This window comes from Nicotiana tomentosiformis, chromosome 12 (assembly GCF_000390325.3).
Source record: "Nicotiana tomentosiformis chromosome 12, ASM39032v3, whole genome shotgun sequence".
Taxonomy (NCBI): Eukaryota; Viridiplantae; Streptophyta; class Magnoliopsida; order Solanales; family Solanaceae; genus Nicotiana; species Nicotiana tomentosiformis.
The window spans coordinates 131,989,107-132,007,293 of record NC_090823.1 but is presented as its reverse complement, the minus strand read 5'-3'; the positions used below and the strand labels follow the sequence as shown (position 1 = coordinate 132,007,293).

The following is an 18,187-nucleotide window of genomic DNA, read 5'->3' as shown; positions in this document are numbered from 1 at the left end:
GTCTAACCACCGTTTTATAAAACTTACCTTTGAGTATCAGTGGCACTCTCTTGTCACATAGGACTCCAGATGCTAACCTCCAATTTATCCATCCTACCCCGATACGGTGTGTGACATCCTCGTCGATTCCCTCCCCCCCTCCCTGGATAACCGAACCAAGGTACTTGAAGCTGCCTCTACTCGGGATGACCTGCGAATCAAGCCTCACATCCACGCCCACTTCCACTGGCTCATCGTTGAACTTACACTCCAGGTATTCCATCTTCGTCATGCTCAGCTTGAAACCCTTAGACTCAAGAGCCTGTCTCCAAACCTCCAGCCTCTCGTTAACATCCGCTCGCGACTCATCAATCAGAAACTATGTCATCGGCGAATAGCATGCACCATGGCACATTCCCTTGAATATGGTGTGTTGACGCGTCCATCACCAGGGCGAATAAGAATGGACTGAGCGCAGAACCTTGGTGTAACCTCATTACAATCGGAAAATGCTTAGAGTCGCCTCCTACTGTCCTAACCCGAGTCTTAACCCCATCATACATGTCCTTAATCGTCATAATGTAGGGAACCGACACACCTTTTGCCTCCAGGCATCTCTAGAGAATTTCTCTAGGAACCTTGTCATACGCTTTCTCTATGTCAATAAACACCATGTGCAGATCCGTCTTCCTCTCTCTGTATAGTTCCACCAAACTTCTAACAAGGTGTATAGCTTCTGTAGTCGAACGACCCGGCATGAACCCGAACTGGTTGTCGGATACAGACACTATCATCCTCACCCTCGCTTCAACCACCCTCTCCCACACTTTCATGGTATGACTCAGTAATTTGATACCTCTATAATTGTTACAACTCTGGATATCACCTTTGTTCTTATACAATGGAACCACCGTACTCTACCTCTACTCATCCGGCATCCTTTTCCCCTTAAAAATAATATTAAACAACCTAGTCAACCACTCCAAACCTGCTATCCCCACACACTTCCAAAATTCCATCGAAAATCTCATCTGTCCCGGTCGCTCTGCCCCTACTCATCTTACGCATAGCTCTCATGATCTCCTCAACCTCGATACGCCTGCAATACCCAAAGTCACGGTGACTCTCGGAATGCTCCAATTCGCCTAGCACAATATCTCGATCCCCTTCTTCATTCAGAAGTTTATGAAAGTAAGTCTGCCATCTCCTCTTAATCTGGGCATCTTCCATCAATACTCTACCATCTTCGTCCTTGATGCATCTCACTTGGTCCAAATCCCGAGCCTTCCTCTCTCTCAACTTGGCCAGCCGGAATAACTTATTCTCTCCACCTTTTCCCCCAATTCCTCGTACATACGACTATAAGCCACAGTCTTAGCCTTTGTGAGTGCCAGCTTAGCCTCATTCCTAGTTTCCTTATACCTATCCATGCACACTCGCCTCTCCTCCTCACCTATGCTCCTCACTAACTTCAGGTACGCCGCATTCTTTGCTTTCACTTTACCTTGGACCACTTCATTCCACCACCAGTCTCCTTTATGCCCACCAGAGACGCCCGTCGAGACCCCTAACACCTCTCTCGCAGCCTCCCTAATACAGTCTGCTGTCGTTGACCACATAATGCTCGCGTCACCACTGCTCCTCCAAGCTCCCATAGCCGACAACTGCCCCTCCAATGCTTGGGCTTTATCCTTAGTTAAGGCTCCCCACCTGATTCTCGGTCTTCCTCGAGTAGACATTTTCTTCCTCTTTAACATAATACCAACGTCCATCACCAAGAGCCTATGCTGCGTCGCGAGTATCTTACCCGGAATCACATTGCAATCCTTGCACAACCCTATGTCACATCCTTGAGGAGGAGATAGTCAATCTGGGTCTTCGCCACCGCATTTTGAAAAGTAACCAAATGCCCCTCCCTCTTTTGAAAGCTAGAGTTCGCAATCACCAACCCAAAAGCCTTAGCGAAGTCCAACAATGATGTACCTCCTCCGTTCCTCTCCCCAAAACCAAAGCCTCCAAGCACCTCGCCATAACCACCTGCGGTCGACCCAATATGCCCATTGAAATCTCTTCCCATGAATAACTTCTCAGAAGGCGGAACCTGACGCACAATCTCATCTAACCCTTCCCAGAAGCGCCGTTTAACCTCCTCGTCTAGGCCCACATGCGGCGTATAGGCGCTAACGATGTTTAGGGTGCACTCTCCAACCACCAACTTAATAGCCATCAATCTATCATTCACTCGTCTAACCTCAACCACAGATTCTCTAAGTTCCCTATCCACCAAGATGCCCACTCCATTCTTACCTTTCTGGACTCCTGAGTACCAAAGTTTATACCCGTCCACGTCCCTCGCCCTCGACCCTACCCACCTTGTCTCATGGACACACGCTATATTGACCCTCCTCTTCTGGAGGATCTTCACCAACTCTATAAATTTACCCGTCAATGTACCTACGTTCCATGACCCAATTCTCAACCTACAGACACTCTTGTTCCCTTTACCTCCCTTGCCTCCCGCCCCACCCCTAAACCCTGCCCTACCTCCCGCCCCACCCCCCGTTCAAAAATCTTATAACCACATATAATAGTAGGAACGGAGGGAGCATGTAGGATCACATTGAACATTTTTTTTAATAAAAACACAATAACAATAACAAATTCAAGAAATATAATAGTGGGGAAGTCATGGAAAAAAAGCAGTAACATCAATAACAAAAAAGAAAGAAAGAAAAGAAACAGTTCTGGATATCAACAATCTCCTATCAAAGTTTACATCATCGGTAAGCTGAATATGTGCCCCAAAAAAAGATTAAAATTTTTTACAACTTGTTTGGATTGTTGTTACATATCGTTTCATAATGTATTGTATTGTATTATACTGTATTGTTTGATGAATACAACGTTTGGATAGATTGTATCGTTTGTCGTCGTTTCATGATGTCGCGCACCAACAATATGAAGAATAAACTTGTAACATTATTAAGAAAAAATAGGATACATAGTAGAATTATTATATAGAAAAAGTAGGGTAAACGATAAAATATGATTATTTAATAATAATGAAGGGCAAGATGAGAGAAAAAGTAAGAAAACGATGTCACCGCACCAAATTTATCGTTCCATAAAGTGACACCTTTCGTCGTTATGTAACGATAGATTTAACGATACGATACAATAAAATTTAAGTAACAATCAAAATAAATATTGTATTTAAAGTAAGAATAATAACTTATTTGTCAATCTCGTGATTGGCCACTGACAAGCCAGCAATCAGCATCAATCCCCAAGCTTCTACATTTCCCAAAGTGCTTGTCTACAACGCTACAATTTTAACGGAATTAATAACAACGTGAACCAATAAGCAAACGCCAAAATAAGATCTCTTTAGGTTCTCAGTTCCCACAAATAGAAATAGACATATATAAAAGGAGTCCCTCTCAACTTAATTATCTCTCTTTCCGTGCCAGAGCAGAGGGAAACGCGGCTAAAGGACAGCTCCATTTCTAGATCTACGCACTCAATTCTCCGATCTCCGATCTCCGGTAAGCCATTTTCGTCTCTTCGTCGTAGACATTTTACATACATGCGCGTGTAGATCTACCTTATATTTGCTCTTAATTTGCTGATTTCTAGATGTTATTCCGGTGCTTATAGAAAATTCGTTAATAGATCGATGGATTTTCTGGTTTTGGATTTGTTTAGCAAATATAAAAAATTCACAAATAGCAACTTTTCAGCTCCTGTAATTGACAAATAACTGTTGTCCTGGAGTTTTGAGTTTCACTTGTATAATTTGAAACTCCAAAACAGTGGCTATTTTTCAAACATAGGATTAAAAAGAGGCTAGTCGGTGCTATTTCTAGAATATGAATAACAAATCAGCAACAATAATGAAATTTGTTGGAGGCTGGTTGGAATTGAACTGCTAAGGAATAAGGTCACAATATGTTTTCCGCTTATGTTTGATTTATATCCTGATATGATCATTATTCAATATACTTTTCACCAATTGCAGAAGTATCTTGGGTAGTGGGAGTGCAGAGCCAGGAATTCTGATAAGCGGATTCAGAAAAAATCCATAAATGCCACTTCTGATATTTGAACTTGCATTTCTCTTATGTTAAGGGGATTCAAAATTTCATATATGTATAAAAAATATATTTTTACCCTATTTATGCCGTATAAATTTCCAACAATATTCAATTGAACTCTCTTCCTTGCATCTGGTTCCTGCGCAATCATTGTTCACAAAAGAAATATATGCACACACACATGAAAATCTTTTGAGATATATTTTGTCTGCATCAGTCATCAATCATCATAGAGGTTTATTGACATTCTGCACCCATGATTGGTTCTGACTCTACGTCTTCACATATTAGTGAAATGCTATTTCGAACAGCTCTAGAAATAGAGAGCTGTAAAATGATATTTACACGGTCAATGCTGTGCAGAGTTTTGATTTAAATTCTGCTGGATGTACAGTGTGGTTATTAAAGTTTACAATATTTTAAAATTGTCATTTCCTGTCTAAATATGACATTTATATTGGTTTCTAAGAATATCAGTCCCTAAATAGTGCTTCTAATGAGTTTGTCTGGGGATTGATAAGGATAACATGAACACGACCAGGTCTTCCAATTTTATTTGAAGAGTTGAAATGTGGCTGTGTTCCACAAAAATGAACTATTCATGTGTCCTACCTTGGGGATTTCTTATACATGACTTTGAGATTGCAATTCTTTATACGTCAGTATTTGACTCGATAGAGAAGTGACAGAACTACAGTATGAAAACATGAAACAGCCTAATTAAAGACCGGTTTTCTGCATGAATGTACAACAAAATACAAAATGAAGCTTACTGCAAAAGCCACACGCAACAGAGGAATTTTCCTTCTCTATTTGTTCTCTTTGGATATTAGTTGCATTCCTATATTCATGATGAGCAGACCTAGTGGATTTTCTGGATTGATCCTTCTGATTTCTTGAGAATTTCTTGTATTCTTCAGTTATACAGAGATGGGGCTGTCTTTCGGCAAACTTTTCAGTCGCCTCTTTGCTAAGAAAGAAATGCGTATTCTTATGGTTGGTCTTGATGCTGCTGGTAAAACCACAATTCTCTACAAGCTCAAGTTGGGGGAAATTGTTACCACTATCCCTACTATTGGTACGCTTTCTATGAATTCTGATTTCTTTTCATCTCATGAGTTGCAGCTTACAATGGTATATAATTTTTGACTTTATTCTGGGATATACTACTTGAAAGTAAATTATGTTGATCTGTATAGCCAAAAAGATTGGTAGGTGAAAATGCCTCGAAGTCTTGCAAAATCCCTTGAGATCATTTGCATCAGCATGTGTTTTGAATGGGAAAATTATGTAATCTTTTGGGATTCAGTATCGTATCTCTATGGGATTAAATAACTTTTGATGGCTGCAGTTTTGGCTATGCATATTCATCAAATGTTTGTCCTATGCGTATAGCTGAAGTTCCTTCTTTGATCATGCTGAGTTTGTCAGTTTTTGCTATGCAATTGTTCTTTTCAACAATGTACTTTTCTATCGGTAGGCTTCAACGTGGAGACTGTTGAATACAAGAACATCAGCTTTACCGTGTGGGATGTTGGAGGTCAAGACAAGGTACAAGAAATTCTACTGTCATGATAGCTTTTTAGACAAAACTTCATCTGGAACCTTGTAATTCTCCATATTCTTTCGGTTCAAGAAACACGGAGTTAAAGTTTATGCAACAGGTTGATTCTTGAAAGAGTTGAAAAGTAATACAGATTTGTTTACTTCTTTATGATCTGCTTGCAGATTCGACCACTATGGAGGCATTATTTCCAGAATACTCAAGGTCTCATCTTTGTCGTTGACAGCAATGACCGAGACCGTGTAGTTGAGGCAAGGGATGAGCTTCATAGGATGTTAAATGAGGTACTATCAACATTTAGAAAGTGAAGTTAGAGGAATCTTTCTTAAATTAGACATATGACTAATAAACCTAGGATGTAGCATAGCGGTCTTGAATCCTCATTTCATTTCTATGCAGGATGAATTAAGAGAGGCTGTGTTGCTTGTTTTTGCAAACAAACAAGATCTTCCAAATGCAATGAATGCAGCTGAAATCACCGATAAGCTTGGCCTTCATTCTCTTCGACAACGACACTGGTAAAATACATTGATACCGCCATTTGTGCAGTCTGGTCCTAACTAGCAAGGAGCGCATAAGGTAGGACTGTCATCTAATGCTTTCTCCTTCTTTCTCTCAGGTATATCCAAAGTACGTGTGCCACTTCTGGAGAAGGGTTGTACGAAGGACTAGATTGGCTTTCGAACAATATTTCAAACAAGGTATGTGTTAAGATTGTGTCACCCTACACCTTGGCAGTCGAACCCCTTGCCTTCACCATCTTGCCGGCTTTTCTTTTCACATTTCTAATTTTATCCTTTCTGGTCCAATTTCAGGCATAGGGCATCCCACGAGGTTGCACTCCAGCCCACGTTCCTTAATTTGGAGTACAGACGTTAAACACCATAGCTTTTATCATTATCTCTTAGTTTGGTGGTTTAGACTTCTGTTTCATATCTGTGGTCATAGAAGTGATTAAACTCTGAAAATCACCCGCCTTTCTTTCATTTTTGGTTTTCTTATTAATGACATCTCATTGTCAACAATACTTGTGGGTCAGCTACCACATTGCTGGATGTGCACATTTGTGATGTAAACATATTTAGTACAATATTGGCTTTTGTATCCTATTGGAGCTACTTTAACCATCTTGATGTCTTTGTTATATTTGATACTGCGACTGTTACACAAAGAAAGCAAAGCTCAGTAAAGCAAACACTTGAATTTTGCGATTGCAATTTGCAGGTATCCTTACGACTGTTTGCCAGAAAATCAACGTAAAAGAAGATGAATATTAGCTTAGTGTGATTGACTATGAGAATGAGTTTAGCAAAGAACTCTGCGCTTAGATTCATAATTCCAATCAGTTACTTGTTTACCATTTCTGTATTTCTGCATGCAATAATCCTACTATTCTCTAGGTTTTCCTAAGTTAGAGACTTATGTCTAACTTCCTTTTTTGTGTTCTCAATTAACTCGCAATACTTGCTTGGATCGTTGATAAACTTGGTAAAGTTTTGTTCTTTTTCCTTGTCCATTGTGAGATATTGAAGATCAACCATAAGTCTCTACTTTTCTTGGCTTCTTTCTCTAACTATTATAATTTTTCTTCATCTCGTTCATCGTGTATTCTCGTACTAGTACCATTTAAAATGAGCTCGCCAGCTGATTCAATTTGTTAAGCTAAATCTAAATCAATTGGTTGTGTTTGTTTAGGAGATGATTGCTACAAAGTTTACCTTTTGGAAATTACTTGAATGTGTGTTCTCTCCAGCTTTTGATTTGTGTTTGACTATGTTAAAAGTACTGGTTGTGACTCATCTCATCGCCTTTTGATGCAACTCTAATCAAAACATCACACTATGCAATGTTTCCATCTATATTAGACAACGTAAAATGTACATACACAAGGTAAAGAATAAAAATGGAGAATGTGTGCAGGGTACCAAAACACAGTAAAAGTGGCTTTTAACATTTTAAAAACATACTAAATGGAATAGACATGGAATATTTCCATATTTAGAATGTATTCTTAAACTGTCTTATCTCAGTTTTGCAAAGTATAGTCGGTTTCAAATGATGAAACACTTGTCATCACTTTTGCAACATCAATGGTTTTTATTTTTTACTAGGTCAAAAATGAATGGAATGACAATGAGTACAGAAGTTCTTTTATTTCTCAGTTTGATTACAAATTAATATATGTGTGTATGTACACAATGACATATATAAATAAGGAAGGTAAAAAAATGCTCTACTCTATGAATATCAGTTTTTATGATCAGAGGTATCTTTAGTGGTAGTGTTCTTTCTAAAGGGAGAATAACCTTTCTGCAATACTTTCTCGACTTCCTCGAATTGCAAGCCTTTGGTTTCAGGAACAAGGAAGAAGATGGCGACGAGTCCAAGAAGTGAAAACCCCGCGAATAGGAGGAACGTGCCAGAGGAACCAAGATGTTCAGTTAATGTCAAGAATGTTAAGCTAACAATTAGATTTGAAGTCCAGTTGGAAACAGCAGCAATGCCTCCACCTATTCCGCGGAATCTTAAGGGGTAAATCTCAGAGTTGATAACCCATGGTATTGTTCCCATACCTGGGGAGTACACTATGATGTATAATCCGAGAAAAATGACTGCTAAGAATCCGAACTTGCTTGGACAACCTTTCGTGTACCAAACGCGTTTCTCTGCTTTGCAAGCTCCTTCTAGTGCATCTGTTTTTGCTATACATGCTCCAGGAGCATACTGCGTATTAAAACAAATAGTTATGTTAGTAGAACAGGATAGACAAGCACTTGTAAGAGAGCGACTTTTATTAGCACATAATAGTATTTACTGTTGTTAATTATAATTTACTGTAGCTTATATTTTAAATTTATCTTGTTTCCAATATTATAGGAATTTGTTATTTAGTTCCTTGATTTCTGGTTTGTTCCACTATAGAAGGAATACTATCTCAGTAACTCTGTTATAGGCTTGTGTATATATTGAGTTTATAGTCATTCAATAAAATCATCTTTCTTTTGTTTCATCTTGCTCAGTAATTATATGGTATCAGAGCAGTCTCCTAGACTCTCACGAGCTTTTTTTCCGATCTTCTGACTACCACCACCGACACGCACTTAAAATGGCCCTCAATATAACAAATGCTGACTCCACTAGCAGCAACTCTAGTGTTATTATTCAGTTCAATCCTGTGTCGCAGCTGCCAATAAAGCTTGTTGGCAGCCATAACTTTGCGACATGGAAAGCCCAGAATTCCATGCTCATGCGTGGGCACAATCTGTTCGGTCATCTTGACGGTTCTTCTCCCACTCCTTCGACAACTATCACACAAAATGATAGGCAAGTGGAGAATCCAAACTACAACATTTGGTTCCGTCAAGATCAGTTGATCCAGAATGCCATAATGGCTTCTGTCGATTCAACAATAGCCGCAACTGTGGCTGCTGCCTCCACTGCTAAACTTGCCTGGGACTCGCTCCATATGGCTTATGCCAACAAGTCCCAAACGCGAGTCTTTAGCCTTCGCGATCAACTTGCACGACTGTCCAAGGACTCTCGCCCAGTCGCCGAATATCTCCATGAAGTGCGCTCTCTCTGCAAAGAGCTTGCCACTGCTGGTGCTTCAATCTCTAATGATGAGTTGATTGTGAAAATTCTGAGTGGCCTAGGGCCAGATTTTCGTGAGATTTCCGCTGCAATCCTTGCAAGAGATTCCATCATCTCTTATGAGGAGCTATATGCCAAACTGATTGATCATGAGCTCTTTCTCAAACATGAAGAAATGAAGAAGGAAACAACACCAATTACTGCTGCTATGGTAACTCACAACAGATCCACCAATTCCAATAATCGCAGTGCTCGTCGACCCAACAACAACTCACAATGGCATTACAACAATCGTACTAATGCGCCTTCTCAAGGACGTTACATCAATAACTCTGTTCGCTGTCAGTTATGCAATAGACAAGGTCACACTGCAAATGTTTGTAGGTTACAGTCTCATAATCATTTAGAGGCAAAGGCAAATTTTCTTTCAGGTATGCAAGCTGCACCCAACCAATGGATTGTTGACTCCGGTGCTACTCATCATGTCACCACAGAGCCTACTAATCTTGAAGAATATAATGGTCCAGAAGGAATAGCTATGGGCGATGGTAAAAAAATCCCAATTACTCACCTTGGTTCTACTGAATTAGTTGCATCAAATAATGCTTTCAAACTAACTGATACTTTGTGCGCACCTGCTATCAAACAAAACATTGTCTCTGTGTCAAAATTTTGTCAAGATAATTTGACCTCAATTGAATTTTTTCCATTTTTTTTCTCTGTGAAGGACTTGAAAACGAGGACTCCGCTGGTATCTGGTCGGAATAGGAACGGACTCTATGAATGGCCCAACTTCACTGTTAATAAGCCTACTGTTCAACTTGCCTCTACAAAGATTCCTCGTCAAATCTGGCATCGTCGCCTTGGCCATCCCCACTCAAAAATCTTGAACTTTGTTTTGAATAGATTTTCTCTACCAGTTTCATCAACAGACAAGTTTACTTTATGTAATTCTTGTTGTTCAAATAAAGTTCAACGTTTTCCATTCAATTGTTTGTCTCTAATTAGTACTGCTCTACTACAGATTCTTTTTAGTGACTTATGGGGTCCATCACCCGTCTTTTTCATTGATAAAAAATGATATTACTGTATCTTTATTGACCAGTACACCAAATATATTTGGTTGTACACTCTTAAAAATAAACATGAAGTGCTGGACATTTTTTTCAAGTTTCATCCCTTAGTGGAAAACTTTTTCAAAAAGAAAATTGTCTTTCTTTATACTGATGGAGGAGGTGAATACAAAGGTCTTAATACATATCTCAATTCAAACGGAATCGAACACCTTGTATCACCTCCTTATACACCACAAAGAGTGGCCATAGCTGAGCGTCGTCATCGGCACATTGTTGAAACTGCCAAAACTCTTTTACATGAGGCATCCTTACCTTTAAATTTTTGGTCGTTCGCTTGTCAACACGCTGTCTATCTAATTAATCGACTCCCCACACAACTTCTAAACAATAAATCACCATTTGAAAAATTATTTGGTGTCACACCCAGTTATGATTCACTTAGAACTTTTGGTTGTCTATGTTATCCATGGCTTAAACCTTACACTAAACATAAACTTGAGCCTAGGTCAACTCCATGTGTCTATTTAGGTTTTTCTCAGGTTCATTATGCACACCAATGTTTTGATCCCACTAAATCTAAACTTTATATCTCAAGATATGTAAAATTTTTTGAAAATATTTTTCCGTTTCAAACAATATTCTCGCAGTTAAAAGATAAGTCTTTTACACCAATGTGGGAGGTTTCTGATAACACTCCTACTCATTCTCCAATTCAAACTCCTCATATTTCTCCACTTCCTTCTCCTCTACTAGTTCGAGATAATTGTACCAGTGGCCAAACTAGTGAGTCCGTCTCCTCTGGCCAGAATCATGCGCATTCCACGGGTTCAGGTAATTCACTTTCTCTGCCTTGTCCTTTCCCTGCTTCTTTGCAGCAACCTCAGTCCCTTATCCCTGCAAATAATCCAACTCCCCGTATTATCACCTACCAACGTAGAAACAAAAACCAAAACCTACCACCTACTTGTACAACTTCTCCTGCACAACCAACAAACTTGCCCTCTCATTCACCACCTCCACATACTTCTCCTTCTCTGCCTCTGCCCCCGCCTCCACCTCCTCATTCAACCCGTCCAACGACATGATCACAGAACAATATTTTCTATCCCAAGAAACCATTCAATTACCTTGTCCAACTTCCTGCTGATGTTACCCCTCATACCTTCAAGCAGGCTCAAAAGCACCCAGAGTGGAGGTCAGCTATGAAAGCTGAATTTGATGCGTTAATTCAGAATCAAACCTGGGAGTTAGTTCCTCGAGATTCTAATAAGAATGTTGTTAATTGCAAGTGGATTTACAGGATCAAAAAGAAGGCAGATGGTTCGATTGACAAGTACAAAGCTCGTCTGGTTGCCAAGGGGTTTACTCAGCGACCGGGTCTTGACTATCACTGCACGTTCAGTCCGGTTGTCAAACCCACAACTATTCGTGTTGTTCTTTCACTTGCAGTTCAGCGAAATTGGGTCTTACATCAGTTAGACGTCAACAATGCTTTTTTACAAGGCATACTTGAAGAAGAGGTTTTCATGAACCAACCACTTGGATTTGAGAATGCAGCTTATCCCTCACATGTTTGTCGTTTGCGTAAAGCCATTTATGGTCTCAAGCAAGCCCCTCGCGCTTGGTACAATAAACTGACAACCTATCTTTTCTATATGGGGTTTGTTAAGTCTCACTCGGACCCATCTCTCTTTGTTCGGCGTGACTCTAATAGTGTTGTGTATATTTTGGTCTACGTAGACGACATCATCCTTACAGGAAATATTTCTTTAATGGTTCATCAGGTTATCTCTTCATTGGCCTCCCATTTTTCACTTAAAGATCTTGGCCCTTTATCCTACTTTCTTGGAGTTGAGGTTCATCGAAATGCCAAAGGCCTATTTCTCTCACAAGCAAAGTATGTTTCAGATCTTCTCCATGACCTTCTGATGCAGGACTGCAAAGGTGTTTCCACGCCCATGAGTTCTTCTCAAAGTCTGTTGCTAAATGATGGTACTCCATCTCATGACGCTACAGAATATAGGAAAGTAATTGGCAAGTTGCAATACTTGTCTTTTACCAGGCCTGATGTTTCTTACTCGGTGAACAAATTGTCTCAATTCATGCATGCTCCATCTGAAACTCATTGGAAGGCTGTCAAGCGACTCATTCGTTATCTCAAAAGTACTGCTAACTATGGCCTTCAAATATCTCCTACCACAAGTCTTAATCTCTCTGTTTTTTCTGATGCTGACTGGGCCGGCAACCTTATTGATCGAAGTTCCACCACTGGTTATATTATATTTCTTGGCCTTACTCCAGTTAGTTGGTCCTCAAAAAAACAACGCACTATTGCTCGCTCATCCACTGAAGCAGAATACCGGGCTGTTGCTAGTGCTGTTGATGAGATCACTTGGGTCAAAAATCTTCTCAGAGAACTTCATGTGAATATCTCCACACCTCCAACAATCTTTTGTGACAACCTCGGTGTCACCTATTTATGTGAGAACAATATTCTTCACAGCCGCATGAAGCATATAGCTGTTGATTTCCACTATGTTCGCCAACAGGTTCATGATAAGCGTCTTATTTTCAAGCACATTCCTAGTTCCGACCAATTGGCTGATGCTCTCACCAAGCCACTTCCAAAAGAGTCATTCCATCGTCATTTGTCCAAGCTAGGTATTGTTGCACACCATCTAACTTACTTGAGGGGGGTGTATTAGCACATAATAGTATTTACTGTTGTTAATTGTAATTTACTGTAGCTTATATTTTAAATTTATCTTGTTTCCAATATTATAGGAGTTTGTTATTTAGTTCCTTGATTTCTGGTTTGTTCTACTATAGAAGGAATACTATCTCAGTAATTCTGTTATAGGCTTGTGTATATATTGAGTTTATAGTCATTCAATAAAATCATCTTTCTTTTGTTTCATCTTGCTCAGTAATTATAACTTTCAAAATCTAAAACTGCTATAGTAAAGAAGAACGAGAGTACCTCCCAAAGGTTCTATCTATTCCGTACATATCTAATTTATCTACTCATTTACTTTTTCTACTCTTTATTGATTTATATACTCATCAGCCATCATCATCGCGCCACACCTAGAATTTCTCAAACCACACCATCAGGGATTGCTTCAATCTGTATATGGCTTTCTTCAATCTGCATATTTTATGTGACTAACCCTTCATTCCATATCGGGGTATCTCTACATGTACATCTCCTAGTGCAAGTTCCCCTCACTTGTAGACTCTAGTTACATGCAGGGGCGGATCCACCATTAAGGTACCGGATTCATCTGAACCCAGTATTTTCGACGCGGAACATAAATTTATGTGTAAAAATTCACAAATATTGCAACAAATAGTAAATAACTTTAAAAATAATGGGTTCAGTGCAAAAAATCTTAAAAGTTGAACTCATATAGTTTAAATCCTGGATCGGCCTCTAGTTACATGAATCTTAGCATATGACCTAAACATGTCTCTGAAATTACCCCTAATGTTTAAGTTTGCCTATAATTTAGCCACCTGGATACTTGCACAAATCATGAATCTAGCCACATAATATCCTACAAGTCACATGCATCTAGGACTCAATTCTAAGATACTCAAAACTACTAGTTGAATAAGTTATAGATTCCAAGATAGATTTTATTGCTGACTTACCAGGTCATTGGTATTTGAACAAAATCCACAATCAGCTTCCTTAGCCAAGCATTTCATGCAATTCCAGGAGGATGGATTAGGGGAATTGGCATAGGCCTTACAAGTAGCATTGCCAAAATGGGCAGATTCATTGCTGCTGATTGCTGGTGCATGAGCGGACGCTTGGAAGAAGACAACGGACAACACAACGAGACAAGAAATAATACCCAACATAGAGATAATCATGAGTCTCCTCCTACCATATTTGTCGACAAACGCCACACTAACTATGGAGCCAACAGCATTGAGACCAGAAGTGATAAGTGATAGTGCGACAGCAGTTCTATTGGATGCAAATCCAGCAAATTGGATGATAGTTGGACTGTAATACATGACAGTGTTGATACCGACAAATTGTTGAGCCACTTGAACACAGATTCCTGCATAGAGTGCTCTTCTACATGCTGTATTTCCAAATGCTTTCTTAATTTGAGTAAATGTGCTACTTCCGATGGAACCTTCAATCGCCTTTTCTTCTTCAATTGATTTCTTCATTGCCTGCATTTCCTCTTCTACTTCCTCTGCTGAGTAAATTTTCGCCAAGATTTCCTTCGCCTCGTCCACTTTCCCCTGATATATATACCAATCAAACATCATTAGTACATAAATTTCACCAATATTTCCTTGGTGTACTTCCACTTTTCCCTAATATATACCAATCAAACGTCACTAGTACATAAATTTTCGCTAAGATTTCTTGGCCTCGTCCACTTTTCCCGAATATATACTAATCAAACATCACTAGTACATAAATTTTCGCCAACATTTCCTTGGCCTCATCCATTTTTCTTTAATGTTTAGCAAGAGCTTAAGTTCTATTCACATACTGTATAATTACACAATCATTTCATTTATTAGTGTACGTAACTTTAGATTCTATGTATCAATCAAGCATTGTTACTACATCAATTTCATTGCAGTAGAGTTTATACAATTGGTCAATCGATCAAGTACCTTTCTGTAAAGCCATCTTGGAGACTCAGGAAGGGTGATCATGAGCAAAAACTGAATAACTGCCGGAAGTCCAGCAATGCCAAGCATCCAACGCCACGTTCCTTTCACCTGAAACAAGTTAGACATTATTTACAATGGTTCTCAAAAACACAAGAGAAGTTGGAACGAGATCGATGCAGTTGCCCAGGCATCTAATGCATTTAGTACATATCAAAAGGAAAAGATAGTGAAATAAAAAGTTATAGCAATTACATGAGTGAAGGCAAGATTGATTAGATATGAAATGAATTGTCCTCCTGTAATGAGGAAACCATTTGTGCTAACAAGTGCACCTCTGATCTTATGAGGAGAAGCTTCTGATATATAAAGAGGAGCAGTCATTGAAGCCATTCCAACTCCCAAACCGACGAATATCCTTCCAAGAATTATCACCCAAGGCGCCGGGGCAACAGCCATAATTATTGCACCAGCAAAGAAGAGGACATCAGCAATGAGAATTGAGAGTTTTCGTCCAAACTTATCATTAAGCCAACCACCAGTGGCTGCACCAAAGATTGCACCAGCAACAGCCATACTAACAATAGTTTCTTGCAACCATGTTTTCTCGTCGACATCATTAAAATCTTCCCTTATGTAAAGAAGTGCACCAGAAATAACACCAGTGTCATAACCAAAAAGAAATCCACCAATGCCAGCTGATAAAGCCAGCTTCATTATATAAGGAGTTTTCCATACTGCACTCCAACATTCTGTGAATTCTGTTTTATCTGCTTTGTTTATTCCTCCCTCTACCATTTTATTTACTTATTTGCATTCAACAATCTCCTCACTATAGTAGTTTTTATTGTGGAAAAGTGAATTCCTTGTTGCTTGAACTACAAAAGAAAGATGTAAATGGATTCCTTTTAGGGTACAGATATTCCAACCTTTATAAATCTGCATTAAAAACAAAAGTAGAGCGAATTACAACAACAATAAACTCAGTGTAATTCTAATAGTGGGGTCTGAGGAGGGTAGTGTGTACGCAGACCTTACCCCACCTTAAAGGTAGAGAGGTTGTTTCCGATAGACCCTATGCTCACGAAAGACGAAAAGAAAAGCAGTAGCACCATGCAGTAACAACAACAAGATAGTAAGAAAACGAAACGAAAGGAAACAAGTAATACTAAAAAGATCTAACAATAATAGAATACAAGACTAACATTAAAACTCTCGACTACAACTACAATAACCAGAGACGATCAAGATTTAAATTCGATGGGTTCAATATTTATATTCTCAGCACTTAATCTATTGCACTTTTGCAATTATGGGTTCATAACTAGCATTTATTAAAATTTTAGTGCTTTTTCATATATGCATTTATGGTCCGAGTAAAAAATACTGAGTTTAATTAAACTTGTTGGGACTACACTGCACCCGCCATCAATAATAACTACGCCTCGATCCCAAGCAATTTGGGGTTGGCTATATGAATTGTCACACTATCCATATCGCTCCATTTAAGCTCATCTCAGATCATTAAGAGACGGACGCTACATATAATCAACGGGTTCGGTTAAAATCAACAATTTTTACACGAAGCATAGATATATATTATTAAAAAAATCACTAAAATATTAATACGAACCTATAATTACAAAAGATTGTGTTGCGTTCAATAATGAGAACACAAATATTGAATTTATCAAATTTAAATCCTCATCCGCCTCTAACTCCAATATTACAGAAAGAAAGAAAAAAAGAAAAATAACCCATCTGTTCCAGTTTATGTGAACCTATTTCCTGTTTGGTCCGTTCCAAAAAGAATGATCCCTTTCTAAATTTGGTAATAATTTAGCTTAAACTTACAATTCTACCCTTAATGAGAAGTTTTTATAACCACTCAAATACTGGGGGCTTTTTTGACTTGTTTAGGACCACAAATTCCAAAAGTCTTCATTTTTTCTTAAACTTTGTGCGCAGTCAAACAAATTCACATAAATTGGAACGGAGGGAGCATATATATATATATATATATAATACAGAATTACAGAAAAAAATGAAACCATATATATAACCATTGAGCTATTTACTTTTGAAGAGAAAAACCAACTTAATAGAAAGACGTTAGCTGAATTTTTTAACAGGTATGAAAATGCAAATGTTTAAAAATCTGCATCAAAAACAAAAGGTTACAAAGAGAAAAAAGTAACCTTATATTTACATGAAGAGATTCAGAAATGAAGGTAGAGGGGAAGGAATATAAGCTTCTAATTTCTTGTGGTTGTTTATAATATCCATTTAAAGACTGGTCGTTGAGCAAAAATAAATTATTGCCATTAATTTTGAACAAATTAAAAGAAAAGAATGGTTTTGCAATGGCCTAGACAACCAGCGACTGTGGATATTTATTTTTTTAGACAACCACTTATTACTCATTTTACACACAGATATATCGGGAAATCTAAGGTTTACCTACACAGATTATAATGCGGAGATTCATAGGGGGAATAAGAATTACTCAATTATCGTGATCTGATTGGATGTTTTAAGATATATATAATCCAAGTTACGTGCTTGATTTAAATTGGATAAAATTTAGTTTCACGTAGCAATATTGACCTATATTTGATCACTTTATATTGCAAACTATTAGCATGAGATTGAGTTTAGATGGAATAAAGTGGTTTTTGCGGATTCATATAGCTAAGACCTCGACTTGTTTGAGATATAGTAATTGTAAGTGAGAATTCTGGTGATTGTTAGAATTTCTTTGTGTTTCAATACTCGGACGGATGCTTCAAAATTCTAGGAGCGTTTTTTAAAATTTTAACACGAGGCTATTTTTCAAAAAAGAATTCTAATAGAGTCAAAATATAAATAGTGATTTTTAAAAAGGTCTATTCAGCATAACTTTTAGTATTATTAAATTGTCAAAAGTAGGCACTTGGTTACATGAGCATTGGGTCAAATGCAAATAGCCTGAAATTAATACTATTTTCAGTCCCCTATCAGATTGATTTATTTAATCAAAATGTTTTTTTTTTGGTTCATGCAAAACATTATTATAACAGATTTTAAATTTAAAAGGGTAACGGTTTGTTTTCAAAAAAAGTGGTTGCTGCAAAGTGCCTCTTCCTAAAGGTTGTAAAAAACATCTTTGAACATACTCCTAAAGATATTATAAATACTTGGTACTGCTCCAAAACGAATATAACAATTGCAAAATTGTTTCTACTTTTTTTTACAATTCA

General features: G+C 38.2%; 3 protein-coding genes across 6 annotated transcripts; 1 reads left to right on the top strand and 2 right to left on the bottom strand.

Annotated features, from left to right (window-relative positions):
* Positions 1-1,274: 1,274 nt before the first annotated feature.
* Positions 1,275-1,751, bottom strand: LOC138903415 (uncharacterized). Its single transcript, XM_070191388.1, has one exon. It carries the CDS (start codon positions 1,749-1,751, stop codon positions 1,275-1,277), a length of 477 nt encoding a protein of 158 aa, XP_070047489.1.
* A 1,469-nt stretch (positions 1,752-3,220) lies between these two features.
* On the top strand, positions 3,221-6,764 carry LOC104091600 (ADP-ribosylation factor 1-like). The gene is made up of 7 exons (XM_009596966.4): positions 3,221-3,524; positions 4,994-5,151; positions 5,554-5,624; positions 5,802-5,921; positions 6,037-6,155; positions 6,257-6,338; positions 6,453-6,764. The coding sequence occupies exons 2-7, from the start codon at positions 5,004-5,006 to the stop codon at positions 6,456-6,458; spliced, it is 546 nt and encodes a 181-aa protein (XP_009595261.1). The 5' UTR covers positions 3,221-3,524; positions 4,994-5,003; the 3' UTR covers positions 6,459-6,764.
* Positions 6,765-7,762: 998 nt separating this feature from the next.
* On the bottom strand, positions 7,763-17,303 carry LOC104091601 (inositol transporter 4-like). Of its 4 annotated transcripts, none has more exons than XM_018769263.3 (5): positions 17,158-17,303; positions 15,204-15,826; positions 14,952-15,059; positions 13,959-14,567; positions 7,763-8,361 (listed from the first exon to the last, which is right to left on the bottom strand). In XM_018769263.3, exons 2-5 carry the CDS (start codon positions 15,744-15,746, stop codon positions 7,885-7,887), a joined length of 1,737 nt encoding a protein of 578 aa, XP_018624779.1. In that variant the 5' UTR covers positions 15,747-15,826; positions 17,158-17,303; the 3' UTR covers positions 7,763-7,884. The 4 variants fall into 4 exon arrangements, with proteins under 4 accessions (XP_018624779.1, XP_009595263.1, XP_009595266.1 ...); XM_009596968.4 differs by having other exon boundaries at positions 15,204-15,887; positions 17,147-17,290; XM_009596971.4 differs by having other exon boundaries at positions 17,147-17,261.
* Between the last annotated feature and the right edge of the window lie 884 nt (positions 17,304-18,187).